The sequence below is a fragment of the Carassius auratus genome, chromosome 37, assembly GCF_003368295.1.
Source record: "Carassius auratus strain Wakin chromosome 37, ASM336829v1, whole genome shotgun sequence".
NCBI lineage: Eukaryota > Metazoa > Chordata > Actinopteri > Cypriniformes > Cyprinidae > Carassius > Carassius auratus.
Genome location: NC_039279.1, coordinates 13106182 through 13129951, shown reverse-complemented (window position 1 = coordinate 13129951; position 23770 = coordinate 13106182). Strand labels below are relative to the sequence as shown.

Genomic DNA, 23770 nt, shown 5'->3' with positions numbered 1-23770 from the left:
AACAACAAGCCATTTTGAGCATTCACAATGGAAATAGCAGTACCGTTTAGTGAAGGCTGTTCTGAAGTCTCCAGACATGCAGGAGTGGGCGTTACTGGGGTGACCTGCGGCTGAGATCATGAGTGCACAATCTGTGCCCTCATACCGCAGGTGTAGGAAAACCTCTATATTGATCTGAGAACTGTACAGACAAAATCATATGTTATTATCATAATATTAAGTTACTGCATCTATAATCAGTTTTTTTTTTCAAAGGTAATGACACAACAGATAAGCAAAAAGAGATGCTTTGAGATCTGGCTGCATCTTTGAGGGTGACCTGCTAAAGCCTCGTTTGCACAGTATTTGATTGCAGCGTTGAGTCAGTTGCTCAATCCTGCTGTCCAGATCGGAGTATGAGCCCGCTTCATATTTTAGAGAACATGGCTCTTGAACCTCCTCCACCACATCAGCCAGAGCCAAACCATATGCTGACAGCACTCCGCTGTATCTGACAGAAAAAAGAGTATTGCATTGTAGTGTCATCAAATCAGTTCAAAAACGCAAGCACTTTATGTCAGTGTTCTGAAACACTGAGGCATTTAATTTTATATTTTACATATTTTATATATTATGAATATGAACATGAAAAACAGCCACAAGCAGAAGTCACTAGGGTCCAAGTAGATGTGAAGAGAATATTCAGTTCAGTGTCAGATTAAAACATCTGATCACAATTTCAGATTCATGTCAACCCATAGATTCTGAATAAAAAGGACTTTAGATTATAGCTCAAAAATGTATTCTTTTGAAGGTCAAAAAACTGATAGACAGCATAATGCAGACACCCTTTATGTATATGTCAAGTTTGTTTTTTTGCTGATCTGTCCCACTTCCAATATTAGTCTATGTAAAACCTTCCACCGCAGTCTAAATATTTGAAATTTTAACCACCTTTTTTCAAAAGTTTTCAAGATATGATAAGTTTTCAGTTGTATTTAGGAAATTTGTCTTCAATCTTCAGGAAATCCTGTCGCCTGTTACAACAAACATGTAATGCCTGATGATTCTGATCCTTTATTTGTTAGTGTATATATATATTAAAGAAATAAAAAAAAGATAAAGATAACTGACTAATATAAAAAAGTTTAAACCTATGTTAATTCTTTCTTTTAGATATGTTACTTAAAGTATTTTCAGACTTGCAATCATGTTGTTGTACTGAATATCAGAATGGATAAAAAACAAGATTCAAGTGATGATTCATGGCAGTTTTGAAATCCAAATGTTCACCAGCTTTAACAGATGCAATTCTTCTAAAGCCCCTTTCACACTGCCATTCCAGCAAATACATGGGTAAAGTGTTCTGGCAATTGTTCCCGGGTCGCTAGATTGTGCACTTTCACACTGCCAGTGATTACCCGGGATATGTGCGTGCTTTCACACACAACCCGTAAAGATCCCGTAACGACACGTGACATCAGGGCGTGACGTGTAATGTACGAGTCGAAAACGGTAGGCGCGTTATACTTTCACTGAAGCAAGCGAACGATCTCTGTGTCAGCACGGAAAGTGAGGAACTAACGGATCTCTGCTTCATTACAGTTCGCACATATTTTTTCGTCACGAACGTTGATCTTCCTTCAAAACAGCCAGTAAAAGAGTCGTGCAATAACGCGCGTCATCACTTCAACAAGGCATTAGATCTGGCTTTTGTTCACACAGCGCTCGTCCCGGGTCGAACCCCGCAATGTTACTAGGTCCCCGACCCGGGTTCAATGCGGGAATCAATCCCGGGACGTGGTTGCTTTCACACAGAAGGCAAACTGACAATGTTCTGGCAATTTTCCGGGTCCGACGTGCAGTGTGAAAGGGGCTTTAATGACTTAAAAAGAGCAGAACACAAGCATCATACAGGAGGCAAAAATATCTGAAATGGTGCAATGCCAGATTAAAAACATAGTAAGGTGGTGAATAATCAAGTTCAGAAGAAGTGCTATCATTTTATTGAAAGTTACCTGTCAGGTACAGATATGAACAAGGTGGTACAGTCACCTGACTTTTTAGCGGTGATGTGCTGTCCAACCAGTAGAACATTTTCATTGCTTCTCATCCATTTCGCAAGGGACTGATTTGATAACATGACTTTCATGACTTATATGATAAAGACTCCCCTTCAAGCATGTGACAACATCAGACTAAAACAAAAAGATAATGCACATGCATAAACATATAGACATACTTGTGAATGAAGACAGTCTTCATGCCTAAGGCTCTTGCAATGGCACAGGCATGTTGACCACCAGCTCCTCCAAAACATGCCAGCACATGCTCAGATGTATCATGGCCTTTAGCCTTTAAGAGAGAGATGATATTCATCATGTCACAATCTGACTGATGTTGACATGAACATACTTTACAGAGGTACATTTCTTGCTTAAAATGTTAAATAAGCCAGATAATTTTAATGTACTACAAGTGTGTTTAAGTTTCTCAAACAGTAGTACAATGGTCATGGGTTCAATTATATTTAAATATATAGGGACAGATTTACTAATCAGGGCAAATTAGCATGAGACCACAACCCCTTAAAAGTGTTGATGGAAGTGAAAAAAGTTTTGTGGTTGATCTAATAACAATGTGTAAATGGAAGTGCACAGATGCAGACAGCTCATTTTCATAATGATCAATGCAATGTAAAAGAGCAGCGCATCCGCATGCAAGCCTCACATTAAGTACAAATTCCAAGCATCAAATTGAGTGGTGTAAAGCATGCTGCCACTGGACTCTGGATCAGTGGAAAAAAAAAGTGTAGTAATGAGTAATGCTTTTCAGTTTGACAGTCTGATAAGCTAGTGTGGGTTTGGTGGATGCCAGGAAGAACTTCACTGGCCTTAAGTCTGAGTATTTAGAATGCAATGTCATTAAAGTCCCTGTTAGTGTAATGGTTAGGTGTCCCAATACTTTCGTGTATATATATATATATATATATATATATATATATATATATATATATATATATATATATATATATATATAAACGTGATTTTAACAATAATTATCCCAAACATTATTATTTTTTTTTTTTATGAATCAAAGCTGCTGAATGAATATCATTATTTAATTATTTCTCATTATTCCGTAATTGGAATTGAAGCACAAACACTTTTGTCAGTTAAATATAATATATTATACTACTTATAGTTTGATAGTTCTACTGAAATTCATTAAAAAAAACTAATATTGTGCAAACATCCTATCCAGACATTACTTTTGGCTACTACAGTATCTACCTTATTCCTGACAAACCTACTGCGAACAAAAGACTGAAACAAATAGGTTTGTCATCAGGTTGCCCTACACATAAAACCTATCCTTCTGTGTGACTAAATGAGCGGTCTATTTTCCTCAATTATTTATTCTCAGAGACCATGAGAATAACATAACGCTTGGTATTTAACGTGCCGTTATAAAAAGAATATCTATGGCAAGAGCTCAGTCACTGCACTCTTTTCCTCATGATTATTTTCTGTTTTCCCTTTGCATTCCACTTGAATAGTATGAAAAAGGACAGCTCATAATGAACATTTGTGGTCTTTTCCCCCAATTTAATATTCTCTATGTTCCATTAATTGTGGAATGCATGAAAAATATCTTGTTTTTCTCCTCAATTCCTAACGTTTCATTCCAGGTTTGCTAGTTTTCTCAGGTAAATACAATTTATAATCTGTCAAAATGATGGAAATCACTTTGAAATAGTATCACGCAATGCTTAAATTAATGAAAATTTTTGATTAAGGCAACATATGAGTAGAATACTGTCATCTCATTTTACCCAGTTAAAAAAAAAACATTATTGCGTTCATAGTGCAAGCCTTTCATCGTTTACAACTTAAAATAAGTTACACACAAAATTAGCTCTAAGCGTCATGGGTTGTAGGAATAAGGTGACTATATAATGGACTAAATAAGTTCAGTGGCTAGATAGGAAGATGAGATTGGTGACGTACATCATTTTAAGTTTATTTTGTGCAAACTCATATTTTTGGTAATTTGCACTAAATTAAAAAAAAAAAAAAAAAGAAAGTTGTATGTCATATTCTTGGTCACAACAACCAAGAATGAAAAGATTGAAATATTACACCTATTCTCTTACGTAAGCTATACAAACGGAAAGTGACTGAATAGTGTGCTATACCTGTGTAAGTGCTCTGATTGGCCGGCACATGGCCTCATTAGCCACATTGATGAAGCCCATGGCGACATCTTCAACACTCATTTCTGAATGGTTCCCTCCTGCAGCACTACTTGATGATTGGTTAGTTGAGAGGTATTGATTAATTTCTTTTGTGAGAGTGCAGAAATGCTTCATGGTTTCCTCAGTTGAGAGAGGCTCATTTTCTCCAGGGCCAAAGATTTTTGGGAAGAAAGAAGGCAGCAGGCGGCCGAGGGCTAGATTAGCATCAGTGACAGTCAGAGGACCACCTGAACCAGGAGAGAAGAGAGAAACACTTTTGTTATAGAACAATTTTGTTTTTGAGCTATTGCTTTCAGTCCAGTCTTTATGACATGATAACGTCAAGACATTTACATTTGAAGTTACATTTTAAATGTGTGAACCTAAGTAAAAAAAAAATAATGGTAAGTCAGGTCTTTCTACATCACCAGCATTCAGTGCCATTTAGCTTGTGTTTTTCTCTCAGCAGGTGGGTTCCACATGTGATGTTAGCTACAGTAGGTGGCCAACTAGAACGTGCTTTTAACCACAATGGGCACCCCCACCATGTCTGCAAAAATGTTGAGTGCCGCTTTAACCACATGTTACGGATCGCGTACGAATCATTCGATGTAACCAGATCTTTTTGAACCAGTTCACCAAATCGAGCGGTATCGTTTTAAACGGTTTGCATCTCCAATATGCATTAATCCACAAATGACTTAAGCTGTTTACTTTTTTAATGTGGCTGACACTCCCTCTGAGTTCAAACAAACCAATATCCCGGAGTAATTAATGTACTCAAACAGTAAACTGACTGAACTGCTGTGAAGAGAGAACTTTGCTGTGAAAACAACCCAGATCTGAACGCATGTGCTGGAGATATAATACTAATCACAGGAGCACCTTTACTGATGAGATGCGCATTAAAATCGCATTCGATTTTAGCGCAGCACTAAAAGGAACCGATTCAAAGCGGAAGCAAATACTCCCTGTTAATATAATTTGAATGAATGTTACATTTCTATTTAAAGGCGCATCCAATTGGCTACTAGACGTCTCTGTTAAGGTTTTTAAAGCATTTAGATGTGTTTGCATGCATTCTGATTTCAGAATGGTCCATAACGGAGAGATGTCACACCTTTAAAATTGATTTTTAAATAAAATTTAAATAAAGTTGATATTTTATGCTTTTTGTATGGTCAACCCTTCTCCATTATTTTTTTTCTGTAATGCATGCAGGATTTGAACAGAAACTGCAAACTAAAATTATTTGAAGCACTTCTTTTTTGGTTTTCAAGGACTACAATCAGAGATCTTATTTATCAAACTATTTTGTTATTATCTTTCAAATTCGAATAAAATAATAAAACTAAATGGCACAAATAAAGCGCAGCACAAAAGCATGCAATGACTGTGGCAACTTAAAGCTTTTTCATGAATATGATTGACCTGAAGAAAGAAAGCTGTATCCTACAGTTGTCATACACAAACTCAATAAGATGAGACCAGATATTGAGCCTTTTTACAGTTATGGAATTGATGCAATTTGGTGCTGAACCATATTTATATTGTTATTTTGGGAGGATACTTAAGAAATCTGACATGAATTTCCCACAAATAGTTGGGAATTGCAAGTATATTAATCAACGCTCACCATACTGTAGCTGCATAATTTTTTTTTTTAATGGTTTTATAGTCTTTTGTAGTAAAAAAGCACAGAAAATAGCAACATATTCTGATAAAGGAGACCTTGTGTCTTATGTCTGTATGTTATAGATAAATAAAATAATTTAATACTATGTATAGACATACATATCAGTGTGAGATTGACAAGTGTTCTGACATTTCTAATTATTTTTCTTATTTTTATTTCTTATTTGAGTCTTTTTGAGGACTTTGGCCTGAGGTGCACACCTTTCAGTAACTCTGGCAAATCATTCTGCTTGAGTAGTTTGAAGTTAGTGTGAATCATTTATTAAGAATATGTACATTTATTGTAATGGGTGCCTTAAAGTGGCTGTGAAATCAAAATCGAAAATTTTTATTTTTTAATGGAATACTATTGTGTGTATTATAAAAAATGTATCCATGCACTTCACTTAATTATTAATTAACGTGCCCTCGTAATCTTTAATCAAAAACATTAACCTTCTCTCCCCCTCAAAATGACCCATCTTCTCTTCCGGTCATGAGCTATGGTGCAAGGGCGGAGCAAGTGACGTGAGAGGTAAACACAGGGATAAACAACGGGGAAAAACTGAAGCTGATGCTTCACTTTATAGAAATCAATGAATTGACCAGTGCTGACGCAAGCCATGGGGGAGTACACTACCCTTAAATGTTGAAAGGATATTAGGATGTTACCACAACATTACTCTTAAGACATTGCAAACTATATATATATGTGTATATATATATATATGTATGTATGTATATATGTATGTATGTATGATGTATGTGTATATATATATATATATATATATATATATATATATATATATATATATATATATATATATATATATATTTTTTTTTTTTTTTTTTTTTTTTTTTTTTTTTTTTTTTTAATGAATATAACTTAACCTGATGGAGGTCATTCAGGTCACTCAGTCATTCAGGTCACAAAACTCTCGACTTTTGGTAGTTCCTAGGATAGCAAAGTCCACTGGCTCCCAAACTCTGGAATAGTCTTCCTGATAATGTTCGGGGTTCAGACACACTCTCTTTGTTTAAATCTAGATTAAACACACATATCTTTCGCCAAGCATTCGAAAAATGCTGTGGCAGGGGAGGCGTGGTTCAGGGAGGTCTGTGACGGGAGAGAAAGTGAAGAGACGAGCGGTGGTAAGTGGGTCAAGTGAAAAACGATTAACACCCGGTTCTCATTGCAGTGATTGCCGTGGGGAAGTGGTACTTAATCCAGCCGTGAACCGGCGAGGAATGAGAGAGCTAAGGACTAGTGGAAGCCCAAAAGAAGAAGCAAGACTGTGTATTGCCCAGCAGTGGTTTGAATTAAGCGACTTTGTTTTATTTTTGTGTTGACTTAATATATTCCCACGAGCCTCAGAAATGCCAACCCTGGTCTCCTTCTTTCTACGAAAGAACATTATTACACTGGTGCCGAAACCCGGGAAGGAAGGAGAATGACACCGCCATGCAAACTCCATCAGGACCATCGAGAACGCTGTTTGCGGAGATCATCATTGTTCGTGGGCCTGCATCGGGAACACCATCAAGCCCTGCTGGACTTATGGGCTGACCACGAACATCGGTTTCAGGCAATGATGCAGGACGACTGCGAGGTGTTCCGGAGCTTGCTGGACCGGGAGTTTCGGATGAGGTCGGCTTCCCTCAGTTCCAACCCCGCCGCTCACATGCTTCTTATGAAGATGGGGCCAACAGATGATCCAGAAGCCTTTCTCGACCTGTTTGAGAGAACGTCCGAGGCATGTGGTTGGCCAACAGACAGCTGGCCGGTGCGAGTGATCCCGCTGCTGTCAGGGGAGGCCCAGAAGGCTGCTCAACAACTGCCCGTCCCGTACCTTCTGGTATATGCAGACTTATAAAGAGCAGTTCTCCAAAAGGGTCGGCCTCAGCCCCGAGCAACACCTTCAGCGCTTCCGTTCGTTGTAATTGACCGAAGCTGGCCGGCCCTTTGTCTTAGCACAGCAGCTCAGGGACTCGTGCCGCAAATGGCTGTTGGCCGGAGGTAGCGACGCAGAGACCATCAACAAAGTGGTACTGGAGCAGTTCATCTCTCGACTCCTAAAGAGAAACGCCCAGTGGGTCCAGTGCCACCAGTTGGCATCGCTGGATCTGGCCATCCAACTAACGGAGGACACGCTGGCGGCGTGTTCGTGGGCCGTCCTGATGGCTTTGCGGGGATCCGGGCCATTTCGTGGATCGGTGCCTGGTCATGGAAGTGGGGACGTTGGTCCGGATCCCGGACGACCCGCAGGCTGCCCCCGATCAAGCCGGGTTGAACCTAGCGACTTGGAGAGACTAAACCTTTACAGTCGCGATGACTTTCCCCTGGAGCAGTCCCAGGATGAGACCCTCAAACATGCATTCGAGGGCAGTTCCTCTATCCTGACTGCGCGCTCTCTTATCCATATTTTGCCCTTATTAAAGGTCCCCTTCTTCGTGATTCCATGTTTTAAACTTTAGTTAGTGTGTAATGTTGTTAAATAAACATATAAATATAGAAGTATAAATAATATCTGTAAAATGCTAAAGCTCAAAGTTCAATGCCAAGCGAGATATTTGATTTAACAGAATTTGCCTACAAAAAATGACCCGTTTGGACTACAGCCCTCTAGTTCCTGCAGTAATAACGTCACTAAACAGTTTTTTTGACTAACCACCGCCCACATGAATTCACAAACAGGGGGCGTGGCCTTGTTGCGCTCTGACGGAGAAGAAGGAAGAGCTGTTTGTTTTTGTCGCCATGTCGTTGAAACGCTGTTATTTTCATCTCTGAGTCCAATCACCTTTGTTTGGGCTTCCCAGGAACGCTGTACTTTGAGATTAATGGTTACAATTTATGTTTAACTCGGTTCCCGAACATTATAAGGCACATGTAAAACTATGTGCAGTTCATTTTGCTGAGGACAGCTTGCTGAGGACAACTTTCTCAATCTCAATCAGTTTAATGCCGGATTTGCACAAAGATTATTCTTGAAAGATGGAGCCCTCTTTGTCTGGACCACAACTGGTAAGTGTATTTTATTATTTAAGTTGGTGCGTTTAACAGTTTCTGTAACGTATTACACAAAGGGCAACGCTGTTCAGCTTTGTTAACTAGATGTTAGGGCTGTGCAAAAAAACGAATGCGGTTTTCATGCGCATCTCGTCAGTAAAAACGCTCCTGTGATTATAAATACATCTCAAGCACGTGCGTTCTAGCCCAATCGCGTTACCAGGAGGGCAGCCTGCTCTCAGCTGCTGTCGAATCACAGCACAGGAACCGCTGGCCCAATCAGAACTCGTCACGTATTTCTGAAGGAGAGGCTTCATAGAAGTCATCAGCCCGTTTTTGTGACAGTGAAAACAGCGGTATACAGATAGGTGTATTGTGTAAAAAATACTGTGTTTTTTTACACGCGAAACATGAACACATGTTATATTGCACATGGTAAACACAATCAAAGCTACAAAAAAGCGCGTAAAACGGGACCTTTAAGGATCGGTTGTATCGAGTGACCCACGACACTCAGAAAAACGGAAGATACAACCCAATTATTAGTAACTCAGAGCTGTCAGGAAATGCTTTTACAGACGGCACATTGTAATCCAATGGCAGGGCATTTAGGTATGACAGCAACATTAAATCGTCTAATGACCCGATTTTTTTGGCCAAGCATTCACGAAAATGCCCAGATGGTGCGCGTCTTGTCGGGAATTTCAGTTGTTGAACCCACTGGCCACCCCAAAAGTGCCATTGCGCCCTCTTCCTTAGTGCAGGTCCCCTTCAAACCGAATTGGTATGGACCTCATCGGGCCATTAGAATGATCAGCATGGGGACATCGTTTTGCGTTAGTCATAGTGGATTACGCAACACAATATCCAGAGGCAGTGGCGCTCCGCAACAAAGTCGTGGCCTAATGGTTAGAGAGTTGGACTCCCAATCGAAAGGTTGTGAGTTCGAGTCCCGGGCCGGCAGGAATTGTGGGTGGGGGGAGTGCATGTACAGTTCTCTCTCCACCTTCAATACCACGACTTAGGTGCCCTTGAGCAAGGCATCGAACCCCCAACTGCTCCCCGGGTGCCGCAGCATAAATGGCTGCCCACTGCTCCGGGTGTGTGTTCACAGTGTGTGTGTGTTCACTGCTCTGTGTGTGTGCACTTCGGATGGGTTAAATGCAGAGCACAAATTCTGAGTATGGGTCACCATACTTGGCTGAATGTCACGTCACTTTCACTTTCACCGCTTCATTTAATCTCAAACGTTGGAATCCCAAAAGAGATTCTCACGGACCAGGACACCGTGTTTATGTCACGCACGTTACACGAATTGTTGGGCATTAAAGCAATACGTACCAGCGTCTGTCACCCACAAACGGCCGGACTGTTCGAAGAACGACATTCAATGTCATGGACCTGAGAGCAAAACTCCATACACTGGGGCGGATCTCTATGGAGAATTTGCTTCAGGCCCAGGGCTGATAAAGCCATTTGTATAACAGGGGAAATAAGCTCAGAGTATTTGCACAGGGAGATAAAGTGCTCGTATTACTGCCAACCTCCAGCTCCAAGGAAGATCTCGGGCCAGAAGCAGTCTTTAAAGAAAAATCCCTCGCCCTGGCCCCGGGAGGGGATCACTTCTCGCCCTCGCAGCTCACTGACATCGGGCATTTATGGTCCGAATTTGTAGACGTGTTTTCGCCCCTACCTGGTCATACTTATTTGATTCAGCACCATATTGAGACGGAGATGGTTCAGACAGAATTAGAGGCGATGCTGGTGTTGGGAGTAATTGAGGAGTCCCACAGTGATTGGGCGAGCCCCATAGTTTTTGTGCCTAAAACAGACGGCTCGGCTCGGACATTGGACTTAACAAAAGGATATTGGCAGATCCCCTTATCTCCCATATCCAAAGAAAAGACAGCCTTCACCACGCCGTTTGGATTACACCAATTTGTGATGCTTCCTTCGGCTTGTTCGGGGCCCCCGCTACGTTTCAGCATCTCATGGATCGAGTGCTGCGACCCCATGCTGCATATATGGAGCATGTGAGGGCTGTCCTCGGGGCACTGAGACGGGCAGGGCTAACGGCCAACCCGAAGAAGTGCGCAGTTGGGCGGGTGGAGGTAGGGTATCTGGGTCACGGGCAGGTGTGTCCCCAAATTGACAAGACTGCAGTGATTGTGACCTGCCCCAGGCCCAAGGCCAAAAAGGAGGTGAGGCAGTTCCTGGGGCTGGCCGGATATTATAGGAAGTTTATTCCTGGTTATTCGACCTCACCAGCTTGTGACTGACCTCACTAAAAAGGAGGTACCAGTTGGCGGTGGGGGTTTGTTGTAGGGGAGGCGTGGTTCAGCAAGGTCTGTGACGAGAGAGAGAGTGAAGAGACAAGCGGTGGTAAGTGGGTCAAGTAAAAAACGATTAACGCCTGGTTCTCATTGCAGTTATTGGTGTGGGGAAGCGGTACTTAAACCAGCCGTGAACCGGCGAGGGATGAGAGAGCTGAGGAATTCAAAGAAGCAGCAAGACTGTGAATTGCCCAGCAGTGGTTTGAATTAAGCATATCCGCAGGTGGTGCGACTTTGTTTTATTTTTGTGTTGACTAATAAATTACCACAAGCCTCAGAAACGCCAACCCTAGTCTCCTTCCTTCTTTCTACGAAAGAACATTATTACAAATGCATCTCATAATTTCTGACTGCAGTTGTATCTGATCAAATGCGAATTATTATTCTTTAGCTTGGGTTAAACTAATTAATTTTACTTTGTTGGAACAGCAGCTACGCTAATTATGTCTCTATTTGTTTCTCTGTTTTGCCACAGGATTTACATTCCGAGGTAACTAGGATTTACACAAGCTCCAAACTGGATCCAGAACACCTGAAAAGAGAAGATGCCAACCCCTCAGAGAACCTCAGAAAATGCTAACCCTTAAACAACACACAGAACTATGAAATATTGCTACTTACTACGCAATTACATAGTAATTCCTGTTAATAGTGTTCATTGTCTGGTTGACTATGTCTTGTATTATTTTTTCTGAAAATCACCCCTTATAAAGCTAATACTAAATATTGTTTAAAGATGCTTTGCAATGGTTTGTATCGTAAAAAGCGCTATACAAATAAAACTGAATTGAACTGAACAGTGGCCAGGTCGTCATTGCAAATGAGAACTGGTTCTCAACTGACTTAACTGGTTAAATAAAGTCCAAAAAAAAAAAAAAATCAATAAAAAAAAATAAACAGTAGAGAAAAATAAAAGTGTATATATTATAAAAGTGAACGCTCAGCCACTCCTACTGGAGCACAATGACAGAATGAAAGGTCATGTGAAAAATGTAGAAATCGAGGGGAACACGGTGGAACCCAACACAGGCAGAAACTGAGACATTGATGCCATGTCCGGAGAAAAGAAGGTAACTCTCTACTAGGGATGTGCATTTCAAGCAAAAGTAATAATCGATAATCGCTGGGTATTATTCGATTAGTAGTCAATAATTGCCCCCCTCCCGCGCATGCACACACACACGCATAAACACACACCCATATAAAGAGAGAGAGGGAGAGAGACTATTCAGGCTTTCAATCTGTATGATAACAAACTGTTTAATGTATTAGAGAAAGGTCTATCCTAACCCAAGCCAATTGATGGTTGTATGATTGCTGAAATATTAATATAACATAACTGAATGACGACACTTATTAACATAACAGTACATCTATTATCAATTGCTCACAAGACTGTAGGAGCCTATGACATTTCTATTTTTTAAAATGAGCATGAACATTCATAGCATTTTTTTTTTAGTTTACAGATTAATTAAGATTAGAACAGATTAATTCAGACATGAATATTAGGCTTAAAACACATTACGTGCTAAAACAGAATATCATAAAACACTGTATGCGCTAAAACATATTGTAAACAGCCTGAATGACAACACTAATTTGAACATTAATTTTAATGTCTGTATTTATAACAATAACCTATTTTATTTTTATTTTAAATGAGCATGTCCACAGTTCTAGTTATTGGCGGTACTCTCTGGCATCGTCTCCCTTCCCCCGATGGCGTGTACTCACACTGCACTTCAAACTCCAGGCCGGTGTTCTGTCGATCTCTGATACCCTGTCAGATTTTGCTACCTCCCATGAAAAAAGTAGGTAGTACTTAATAAGGACCCGCCAATCCTAGGGGAGCTTTTGATTTAAACTACGTAACTAATACTAACTAATATAGAGCCTTACATGGCCCGGCCAGGGCTAATCAGATTTCTCTGTACGAGTCACTGTCCTCATTACACAGCTGCTGCTGCAGCCATTATAATTAGTTTTGGTTTTTAATGGCAAAGTGGTCATATTTTGTTTAAATTCTTTATTAATTTAATTCAGAAATATGATTGGAACTTTTTATGTTGGTTAAATTCAAGTTTGTTTGCTTTGTAAATAGCCTACAAAGCGGCCAGCTCAAGACCGTGAGCTGAGCATTTTTGTCAGTTTAAGAAAAAACAAAAATGTATATATATATATATATATATATATATATATATATATATATTGTGACGAGCACTCCCAGAGGAATCAGCGTCGCCCTGGAAACCAAACCAAAACACCTGCACGTCCTCGTCACTGGCTGATCGGTCACAGCTGCTCCCCATCAGCCAGCACATTGAAAAGCAGCACATGTTGCACTGAGAAGAGGTTCTCAACCAGAACGCAAAGCTGGACTAACCCCTCTCTCCTATCCCCACAGAAAGCAGCGAGTGACCGACAGCCCACACCCTTTGGAGCACGTCAGGACACCCACTTTCCCCTTGATTGGCACAGAGGAGCACGGAGAGCACATGGGGAGCACCAACCAGCGGAAAGCAGATCAGGACACTTCACCAGGCACCCTTCACTTTTCAATAAACCCACCCTCCGGGGCTTTTGATTTCACGTACCTCTTGTCGAGTGGTTCTTCACCCCGTGACAGTGGTGGAGAATGCGGGCAGAACAGTGAGGAATCACCGACAAGGTCACCGCCCCAACTCCTAATTTTTTTTTTGCTTTCTGTCAGCAGCACCACGGAAAGGCGGCACGCGCGGCCCCGCGATGGAGGACGTCTTACAACGCCTCGCTGAGGTTAGCATCCGCCAGCAGCAAATAGCGGAACACCTCGCCACTCGCCTGGGCAGGACGGAGGATGAACTCGCCGCCGTCCGGGCGGCCGCGGCCCAGCGCGTTCCGCTACCTGAGCCTCGGGCACAAGCCACCCGTCTGTTGCCCAAGATGACGGCCGATGACGATGTGGAAGCCTTCCTTCAGGTCTTCGAAAACACTGCCCACCGAGAGGGATGGCCGGAGGACGAGTGGGCACGTGCGCTGGCACCCCTACTCACCGGTGAAGCACAGAGGGCTTACTTCTCGCTCCCCCTGACGAGTGCCGACAGTTATGTCGAAGTGAAGCGAGAGATCCTGGCGAGGCTGGGCCTCTCCCCTGTAAGTGCCGCCCAGCAGTTCCACGAGTGGGAATACAAGCCCCGGGTGCCAGCCCGTGCCCAGGCAGCCGAACTCAGCCGCCTCGCCCAGCACTGGCTGTTGGCAGGAAACCCCACACCAACACAGGTAGCGGAACGAGTGGTGGTCGATCGCCTCCTGCGCGCACTACCTCGCGCCCACCGACAGGCCGTCGGCATGAGGGACCCACGTGACGTCCGGGAACTAGTGGAGGCGATCGAGCTGGCGGATGCCGTTCATCCCAGCGGGGCAGGGGACCGGCTGCCGCCATTCCCCCGGAGGGTGGTCCAGGAGCGACGCCCGCTCGAAGGCACCGCGCGACCCGTCAGCAGGCCGACGGTTCCCCCACCGCGAGATGAGCCCATGCCAAGTGCCGAACCACCGTCGCCTCCGCGAGCCTGGCTGGCAGGCTGCATCCTTCACCAACGGGTGCCGGCGGGAGCCCCCGAAGCAGATGTGAAGGTGGATGGAAGACGGTTCCGGGCCCTGTTGGACTCAGGCAGTGCGGTCACCCTCATCCAGGCGCGGCTGTGCGCCCCGCGAAGCGGCCGGAAAAACTTCCTACCGATTACCTGTGTGCACGGAGACACTCGTCAAGTACCGGCCCGTGAGATGGTCATTTCGTCCCCCCAAGGCACCTGGCCAGTGGAGGTAGGCCTGGTGAAGGACCTGCCGGTGGCCGTACTGCTTGGAAGGGATTGGCCCGGCTTCGAGAAGCTGCTGTCCGCCGCTACTCAGCCTGCCAGCCCCAAGGGGAACCGTCGAAGACCGAGGCGGCCGCCTGGACCCCGCCGCCGACCGGCCCTGCTCGTCTCCGACAGTGGGAGAGAAGGTGAGGCCCCCTCCCAATCTACTAATCTGTTTTATGATGTCTACCAACAGGCCGCTGGAGGGGGCTCTTTCGCCAAGGAACAGCGGGAGGACGACCGACTCAAGCACTGTTGGAGCCAGGTGCGAGTCGTGGATGGAGAGGACGTCCTCCCCCGGCCCCACCCTCTCCCACATTTTGTCGTAGAGAATGGCCTGCTGTATTGTGTCGCCCAGCGTAGGGGGGAGGAGAAAAAGTTACTAGTTGTGCCTCGTGCCAAGACCGAGACCATTCTGGAGCTGGCCCATTCCCACCCCATGGCAGGACACCTCGCGGCAGCCAATACTGCCCAACGCATCCGCGACCGTTTCCATTGGCCGGGCCTGGACGCCGAGGTAAAGCGGTTCTGCCAGGCCTGCCCGACCTGTCAGGCCACGTCTCCCCGGACTCCTCCCCCCAGCCCGCTCATCCCGCTGCCTATCATCGAGGTGCCCTTCGAGCGGATTGGAATGGACATAGTGGGGCCGTTGCCGAAGTCTGCCCGAGGGCATGAGCACATCCTGGTCATCGTCGACTATGCCACCCGGTACCCAGAAGCAGTCCCCCTGCGGAAGGCCACCGCAAAGTCCATCGCCCAGGAGCTGTTTCTGCTGGCCAGCCGAGTCGGCCTCCCCTCAGAGATCCTGACTGACCAGGGAACCCCCTTTATGTCCCGGCTAATGGCTGACCTCTGCCGGCTGCTGCGGGTGAAGCAGTTGAGGACCACTGTTTATCACCCCCAGACTGATGGCCTCGTAGAGAGATTTAACCAGACCCTCAAGCAAATGCTCAGACGTGTGGCGGCGGAGGACAAGCGGGATTGGGACCTCATGATCCCCTACGTGCTCTTCGGGATCCGCGAAGTTCCCCAGGCCTCAACTGGCTTCACCCCCTTCGAGCTCCTGTTTGGCCGTCAACCCCGGGGCCTCTTGGACGTGGCCCGGGAAGCGTGGGAGCAGCAGCCGGCCCCGCATCGTACCGTCATCGAACATGTCCGGCAAATGAGGGAACGGATCGACCGAGTGATGCCGTTAGTCCGGGAACACCTCACCAGGGCCCAACAAGCGCAGCAACGTCATTATGACCGGACAGCCCAGCCACGGGAGTTCCAACCGGGAGACCGCGTCATGGTCCTGGTCCCCAGCTCCGCCTGCAAATTTCTGGCCTCCTGGAAGGGGCCCTACTCGGTCGTCGAGAGGGTTGGACCGGTCACTTACCGCCTGAGACAGCCGGGGCGACGGCAGGCGGAGCAACTCTACCACGTCAACCTCCTAAAGAAATGGGTGGGGACCCGGGACCAAGTAGCTGCCCTAAGCCTCACCGAGCCCGTGGTTGTGGATATCAACCCCCACCTTTCGGCTGCCCAGAAGACGGAGCTGCAGCACCTGGTCAGTCAGTTCCAGGATGTGTTCTCCTCTCAGCCCGGGCAGACCAACGTGCTTCAACACCATATCCGGACGCCCCCAGGAGTCGTCGTTAGGCAACGGCCCTACCGAGTCCCGGAGGCTCGTCGGCAGGCTATTGAGGAAGAGGTCCAACAGATGCTAAAGTTGGGGGTAATAGAACCATCCCGGAGTCCGTGGTCCAGCCCCATTGTGATGGTCCCAAAGCCGGATGGCACCCTCCGCTTTTGTAACGACTTCCGCCGCCTGAACGAAGTCTCCGAATTCGACGGGTACCCCATGCCTCGGGTGGACGAACTGCTGGACCGGCTAGGAAGGGCCCGGTATATCAGCACCCTAGACCTCACCAAGGGCTATTGGCAGGTGCCGCTCTCCGAGGCCGCCAAGCCGAAAACCGCCTTCTCCACCCCCAGTGGCCACTGGCAGTACCGGACCCTTCCCTTCGGCCTACATGGGGCCCCCGCGACGTTCCAGCGGATGATGGACATCCTCCTGCGGCCTCACCAAGCTTACGCGGCCGCCTACCTGGATGACGTCGTGGTCCACTCCGAGGCGTGGGACGAACATCTGGATCGTCTGCGGAGGGTGCTCTCGGAGCTCCGGCGGGCTGGACTTACCGCCAACCCCCGAAAATGCCACCTAGCCCTCTCTGAGGCCAAGTACCTGGGCTATCAAGTCGGCCGAGGACTCATCCGGCCGCAAGAAAAGAAAGTTGAGGCCATCCACGCCGCACCAAGACCGGAGACAAAGACCCAGGTACGAGCCTTCTTGGGGTTGGCGGGTTATTATCGTTGTTTTATCCCCAACTTCTCCTCTTTAGCCGCCCCCCTGACAGACCTGACCAGGAAGGGGCAGCCGGAGAAAGTATGCTGGACCCCGTCGGCGGAAGAAGCCTTCTCCCAGGTGAAAGCAGCACTCACGTCCTCGCCGGTACTCCGCGCCCCGGACTTTAGCTGCCCCTTCCTGCTGCAGACGGATGCTTCCGACACAGGACTAGGAGCGGTCCTCTCCCAAATTCAGGAAGGTGAGGAGCATCCGATCATCTACATCAGCAGGAAGCTGTCCCCCGCCGAGAGGAAATACGCCGCTGTGGAGAAGGAAGCCCTGGCCATCAGGTGGGCAGTCCTGGAGCTCCGGTACTACCTCCTGGGCCGCAAGTTCACCCTGGTGACCGACCACGCGCCCCTACAGTGGATGGCCCGCGCCAAGGACACTAACGCCAGGGTGACTCGCTGGTTCCTAGCGCTCCAGGACTTCCACTTCGAAGTCCGCCATCGAGCTGGGGCCGCCAACGCGAACGCCGATGGCCTCTCCCGGATCTGGACAGCTTATGCAGGTCTGTCAGGGGTCATTCCCCACCCTCCCCTAATCTCACCCCTACTTTCTACATGTCTTCGCAGGACCAGAACGACGCTTAGGGGGGGGGGATGTGACGAGCACTCCCAGAGGAATCAGCGTCGCCCTGGAAACCAAACCAAAACACCTGCACGTCCTCGTCACTGGCTGATCGGTCACAGCTGCTCCCCATCAGCCAGCACATTGAAAAGCAGCACATGTTGCACTGAGAAGAGGTTCTCAACCAGAACGCAAAGCTGGACTAACCCCTCTCTCCTATCCCCACAGAAAGCAGCGAGTGACCGACAGCCCACACCCTTTGGAGCACGTCAGGACACCCACTTTCCCCTTGATTGGCACAGAGGAGCACGGAGAGCACACGGGGAGCACCAACCAGCGGAAAGCAGATCAGGACACTTCACCAGGCACCCTTCACTTTTCAATAAACCCACCCTCCGGGGCTTTTGATTTCACGTACCTCTTGTCGAGTGGTTCTTCACCCCGTGACAATATATATATATATATATATATATATATAAAATGTTTATAAAAATGTATAAAAAATTAAGTATGTGGCACCTTGTCATTCTTCCTGTTTAAAATAAAAAACAGCAATAGGCGTACTGACAAATGAATTGATTTATTTCATGAGAAACTCGTTTGTATTAAATTATTTCCAACATGCACTCAAATATTTATTCGTTATTATTTTCGTGCTGCAAATATTAAACAGGAAAATATCATTTATTCACATGCCGCATGAAAGGAGGCGAATATCTCACTACAGATTAAAGGGTGTAAAAACATTTGTTTAGATTAAAGAGTGTAAAAACATTTATTGTTTGTATTTTATCTTAAAATTGACAGAAGCCTGACATTTTATTCCTTCAAAAAAGAAAAAATAATTTGAAAGCAGCTAGCTCGTAATCACAACTTAATAAGTTAGAAATGAGAAGCTACTTGCTCAGCACAGTGGAGTGCATCGTTCTGTTAACTTTGTGATTCATTATTTTGAGTCATTTGGGACGCGGTGACACAGAAGACCCTCTCACAACATATTGCTTTATAAATCTATTACGTTTGCCGCTCAGAAACGTTCACGTAATCATGCTGCACGTACCAGTAGTTCTGTGCTCCGGTGTTGGTCCTCACACTGCATGCATACCGCATGCTAATTAAACTGAAGCACTCTGGTCCACTTCTTCCAACCAACTGCGTCACAGAGCAATCACAGTCAACCGAACCGGGCTTTGGGGGTAAGACGCGCTCAGGCATGCTTCACATCCTTAGAACATAATCAGACAGCCTAATCGATAATCGGTCATTAAATCGACTAATCGAATATTCGAAAATCGTGACCCCTCCCTACTCTCTTCAGGACACAGTAACAGACTTTTATGCCAAGTCTGTAACTGCGGGGCAATGGAGGACCCAGGATGGCACGGCAAGCCGAACACCAAACTCACCTCTTGCAGTTTAACAGAAATTACCTAACACGTGGGAGGACATGGGCTCCACCCGAAGATTATAGAATCTTGCAAAGGTGTTGGGACAGACCCTCCACTGCATTGTGTTAAGCCGCAATGGCAGCGACATAAAACTTCAAAGTGGAGAGGGACAGCCTCCTTTCCTGCAGCATGGGAAGCACCACACTAACAGAGCATCTCTGAGGGTCCTTTCAGTGGGAGGAACACCACTCAAGAAAAAGCTTCAAAGAATAGGCGTAACTTGCGTAAACCCCCGGGGCCAGCTGTGTACTAGCACATCCATGCTGAGGGGAGTCTTGGTCAAGAAATAAAACAGCCGGCAGTGGGAAGACTCTTGGAAAGCGAACAGGTCTACCTGGGGTTACCTGAATCAAAACTAAATAAGCTGAATCACCTGAGGATGATGTCTCCATTCTTTGGGGAGGGTAAGCTGTCGTGAGAGCACACGATTGAGCACATGATTGCGCTCTCCTGGAACATGAATGGCACACAGCGATTTAAGCCATGTCTGACTCCAGAGGAGGAGATGGTGGGCGAGTTGTCATATGCAACGGAAACATACATCGCCCTGGTGGTTGATATATGCCACTGTTGCTGTGTTGTCCATCCAGGCATGTACAGTTCATGCCTGCCGAAGAGCAAGCAGCACTGCTAGCAACTCAAGGCAACTGATGTGCCACTGCAGTCGAGGTCCTGTCCAGTTCATTGACTGTGCAAACAATACTGAAGTGATCTTATCTCTAACAGGCCGAGCGGCGCTGTCCTGCCCCTGAGCAAATTCAGGCAGTTCAGCAATGACTGCGTATGCTAATTTGTTTAATAGTCGATGAATCAATGCTTTGATTCGAGGAGCCTGATTTGACTACCAATCTAACAGTCGAATATTCTTGGGGTGTCATTGATTATGCCATTTTAACTGTATGGGGGAACTCAAATGTCTGATTTCACATAGAACATTCAGAGCCCCGCAGATATGTTCATGTGCATTTAGGCCCTTTTTGCAAATAGCCTATAAGACTTAATATTAACGCTATGTTGTATAAATAAAGAAGCGTATTCTATATGAAATTATGAGTTGAATCCAATTGAACATTAACTAATGAGAGCACTATTGTAAAAAAAAAAAAAAAAAAAAATTGTTATGCTTTCGGCGACGTTAAGTGTTAGCTATCTGTTCATCGAAACATTATTTACCCCGTTTATATCTGCAAGGTGTTCATTACACATTTTCCCTGTGTGTTAACATCAGTAATTATGTTAGTCAAATGTCTGGGGCAGACCAGGTGTTGAGGCTGCAGAGGGGCACCCTCGGCGACAATCAGATGAAGACCTGGCTCCCAGCAGCTTTGTGTTCGAAGAATCAGACCGGGCAAGATGTGCTTGATGGCCTCCATCTGATCTGGACTGCCGAGAACTGCTGGGCAAAGTCCTCAACAGTGTTGCTAAAGAGGCTGGCCTGGGTGACAGGGCATCTAGAAAGCGGACTTTGTCGGCGTCATGCATCTGCACCAGTTTCAGCCAAAGATGACACTCCTGAACCATGCAGGAGTACACATTTCCTGCTTCTACCCAGAGTCAGAACTTTCTCTAGTAACTTTTTCAGTGCCTTTGCCTGGTGTACCTGCAGGATGGCCATGGCATGTAGGACGGTGGCTGCCTGGCCCGCAGCCCTGTAAGCCTTGGCAGCCAGGGCTGACAACAGCTTACATGCCTCGGATAGGAGGCATCGAGGGTTCCTCCAGGTGGCGGCTTTTTTCGGGCACAAGTGCAGCACAACGGCACGGTCCACATGAAGAATTTCCACATACCCCCTGCCCGCCTTGCCAACGAGGGTGGTGAAAAGGTAAGAGCTCAAACGCGCAGTGTACAGGGCTTTCCATGTTTTGGTGAGCTCTTCATGAACCTCCAGGAAGATAGGGGCGGAGCGTGGTTGAGAGTCACATCTGGAGCCCAGATACCAATCGTCCAGTCTTGAGTGCTCGGGAGAAGGTGGAGAGTTCACCTCCAGCCCGATACTCTTGGTCGCCCGGAGAAGCAAGGCCATCAACTCAACCTTGGACTCCGACTGAGCAGTCACCATGGCGGGGGGCTGTTCAGCAGATTCTTCTGCTGACAATGATGCAGTGATAGACATCTTATCCTCTTCCGGAGTCCCGAAAGAGATGCTGGGTATGCCATGGGTCAAGCCAGTGCCATCAGTTGGGAGTTCAATGAGGCTACACTGAAAGGGGCCGGACTTCCGTGGGGGCTGGCCTGACGGAGCATTCCTGAAAGTGATCCTCAGGTAACCCGTCCCCCTCGTCTTTACGACCCAACAAACTGGGGAGAGTAGAGCCCGAGGAAAGACTCATTATAAATGAGGACTCTCTAGCCTAGTGGTTAGAGAGTTTGACTTTTAACCCTAAGGTTGTGGGTTCGAGTCTCAGGCCAGCAATACCACAACTTAGGTGCCCTTGAGCAAGGCACCGAATCCCCAACTGCTCTCTGGGCGCCGCAGCATAAATGGCTGCCCACTGCTCTGGGTGTGTCTTCACGATGTGTGTGTTCACTGATGTGTGTGTGCACTTTGGATGGGCTAAATGCAGAGCACACATTCTGAGTATGGGTCACCATACTTGGCTGTATGCCACATCACTTCACTTTTTTTAGTACTATTGCCACCACAATATCATGGAGACACTGTGTGTTTCATTGCAAAAGCCAAACTACTTTGTTTTTCCTTCCACAAGAGGACACAACTAGAAATCAGTGGTTAAGTTTTATTTACAACATTGTTCCAGAACAGTACAACCCAAATATTCAAGTGTGTGTAGAGCATTTTACGGAGTTTCCTGAACCTGGTAAGGTAACATTTCCATCACACGCCCTGAGGTATTTGGACAATCACAACGCACTAGATAGCTGACCAATCAGAGCACACCGCATTTTTCAGAATGATGTAAGAGTTTTTTAAACCTTAAACTGCGAACACATTGCATTACACAAAATAACATAATAATTTTAACAACGTCATATAACCCCTTAATGTCTTAACAAATATTAATGTGCCAATATTGGTATGTTTTCACAACTTGTCTTGTATATAGTAAATCAGTATCAGTGAACCAGCAACAGATGAGAGGCAACGAAGTTGTTAAACACAGACATGAGAAGAACAAGAATTCAATGGGAGCAAGTATTATGGCATTGTAGAAGGTTAAATGTACAAGCAAGAAGATGGAAAGACAGTGGGTCTGATAACCTAACAGCTGCTCTTACCCTTCCTATAGCAGGCAGGTCCGGGATGAGCACCAGCTGACTCTGGCCCCACAACAAACATCCCTGAACTGAAATACAGACAGACAACAGAAGAAATATTCACCTTTCCAAACTTACACAGTGTTACACCTCCTCCACATCAAACAACACAAAACAACACTTACAAGTAGGGCTGTGCGATTAATTGAAATCGTAATAAAATCACGATTTAAGTGTGCTTGAGTGATTTCCGCGGCCCCGACCTCCTGCAGTATGCTCTTCGAACAAATCAGACTGCAACGCGCCTAAGTGGAGCGTGAGAACAGAACAGACTGGGCATATGCCTAACTCCAGGTTCACACGCTATGTCTGTGATGTGTAGCCTTTTTTCTTTTCAAGCCCATGTTAACGGATCAGAACATTCATACTGCATGCAGTAAAAGATGAGAACGGAAAAGGTTAAGGTGTAAAAAGATTTAATATCTTGTGCATGAGCACAGAGAGATGTGAGTGCACAGGATACAGGTTGAGCGAGAGGAGACACATTTTTAGGCAGCATGTATCGTAGCCTTATACAGTCTATGATCTGAGCATGCGCGTCTGGTTTTGTTAACAGAGCAAAGAAAATCTAAATGCGAGCGGATAGATTTGCGCCCGCGCATTATTTTAATGTGCTTTCGCGTTACAATAATGCGCTTGTTGCTGCTTCTGAACCGCGTACGCACTGCAGATGGAGTACATGTGAACCCTGGGCAAAAATATATTGGGCAAAAAATATAACACCTGAGGCACCGATACAGTGAGCTCTATGACCACTGCATGGAAAAAAAAAGAAAAAAAAATCCCTAGATAAGGGTTTTATAAAATTTTTTAATTATGATTATTTTTTGACAAATGTTTAGACATTTTGTTTGACATCTTTACTTGACTTATGTCTGTTCTAGAGACAAGTTACAACTTTTTGATAAAGCTCTCATTGGTTTTCTTTTGGAACTATGTTAAAAATGTATAACGAATAGATTTATGACTGTAAAGCATGTCTGTGTGTTTCAAAATTGTGATTAAAATCGAAATTGCA

General features: G+C 45.6%; 1 protein-coding gene across 2 annotated transcripts in view; it reads right to left on the bottom strand.

The window, feature by feature from the left end:
* Positions 1-23770, bottom strand: part of oplah (5-oxoprolinase, ATP-hydrolysing) — a 47634-nt gene that overhangs the window by 16631 nt on the left and 7233 nt on the right. For both annotated transcript variants that reach the window (XM_026222902.1, XM_026222903.1), the window contains exons 9-13: positions 22714-22781; positions 4178-4464; positions 2222-2334; positions 320-490; positions 44-181 (exon numbers count right to left, since the gene is read on the bottom strand). In XM_026222902.1, the coding sequence (XP_026078687.1) occupies positions 44-181; positions 320-490; positions 2222-2334; positions 4178-4464; positions 22714-22781 (777 nt within the window). The remainder of the gene's footprint in view (positions 1-43; positions 182-319; positions 491-2221; positions 2335-4177; positions 4465-22713; positions 22782-23770) is intronic.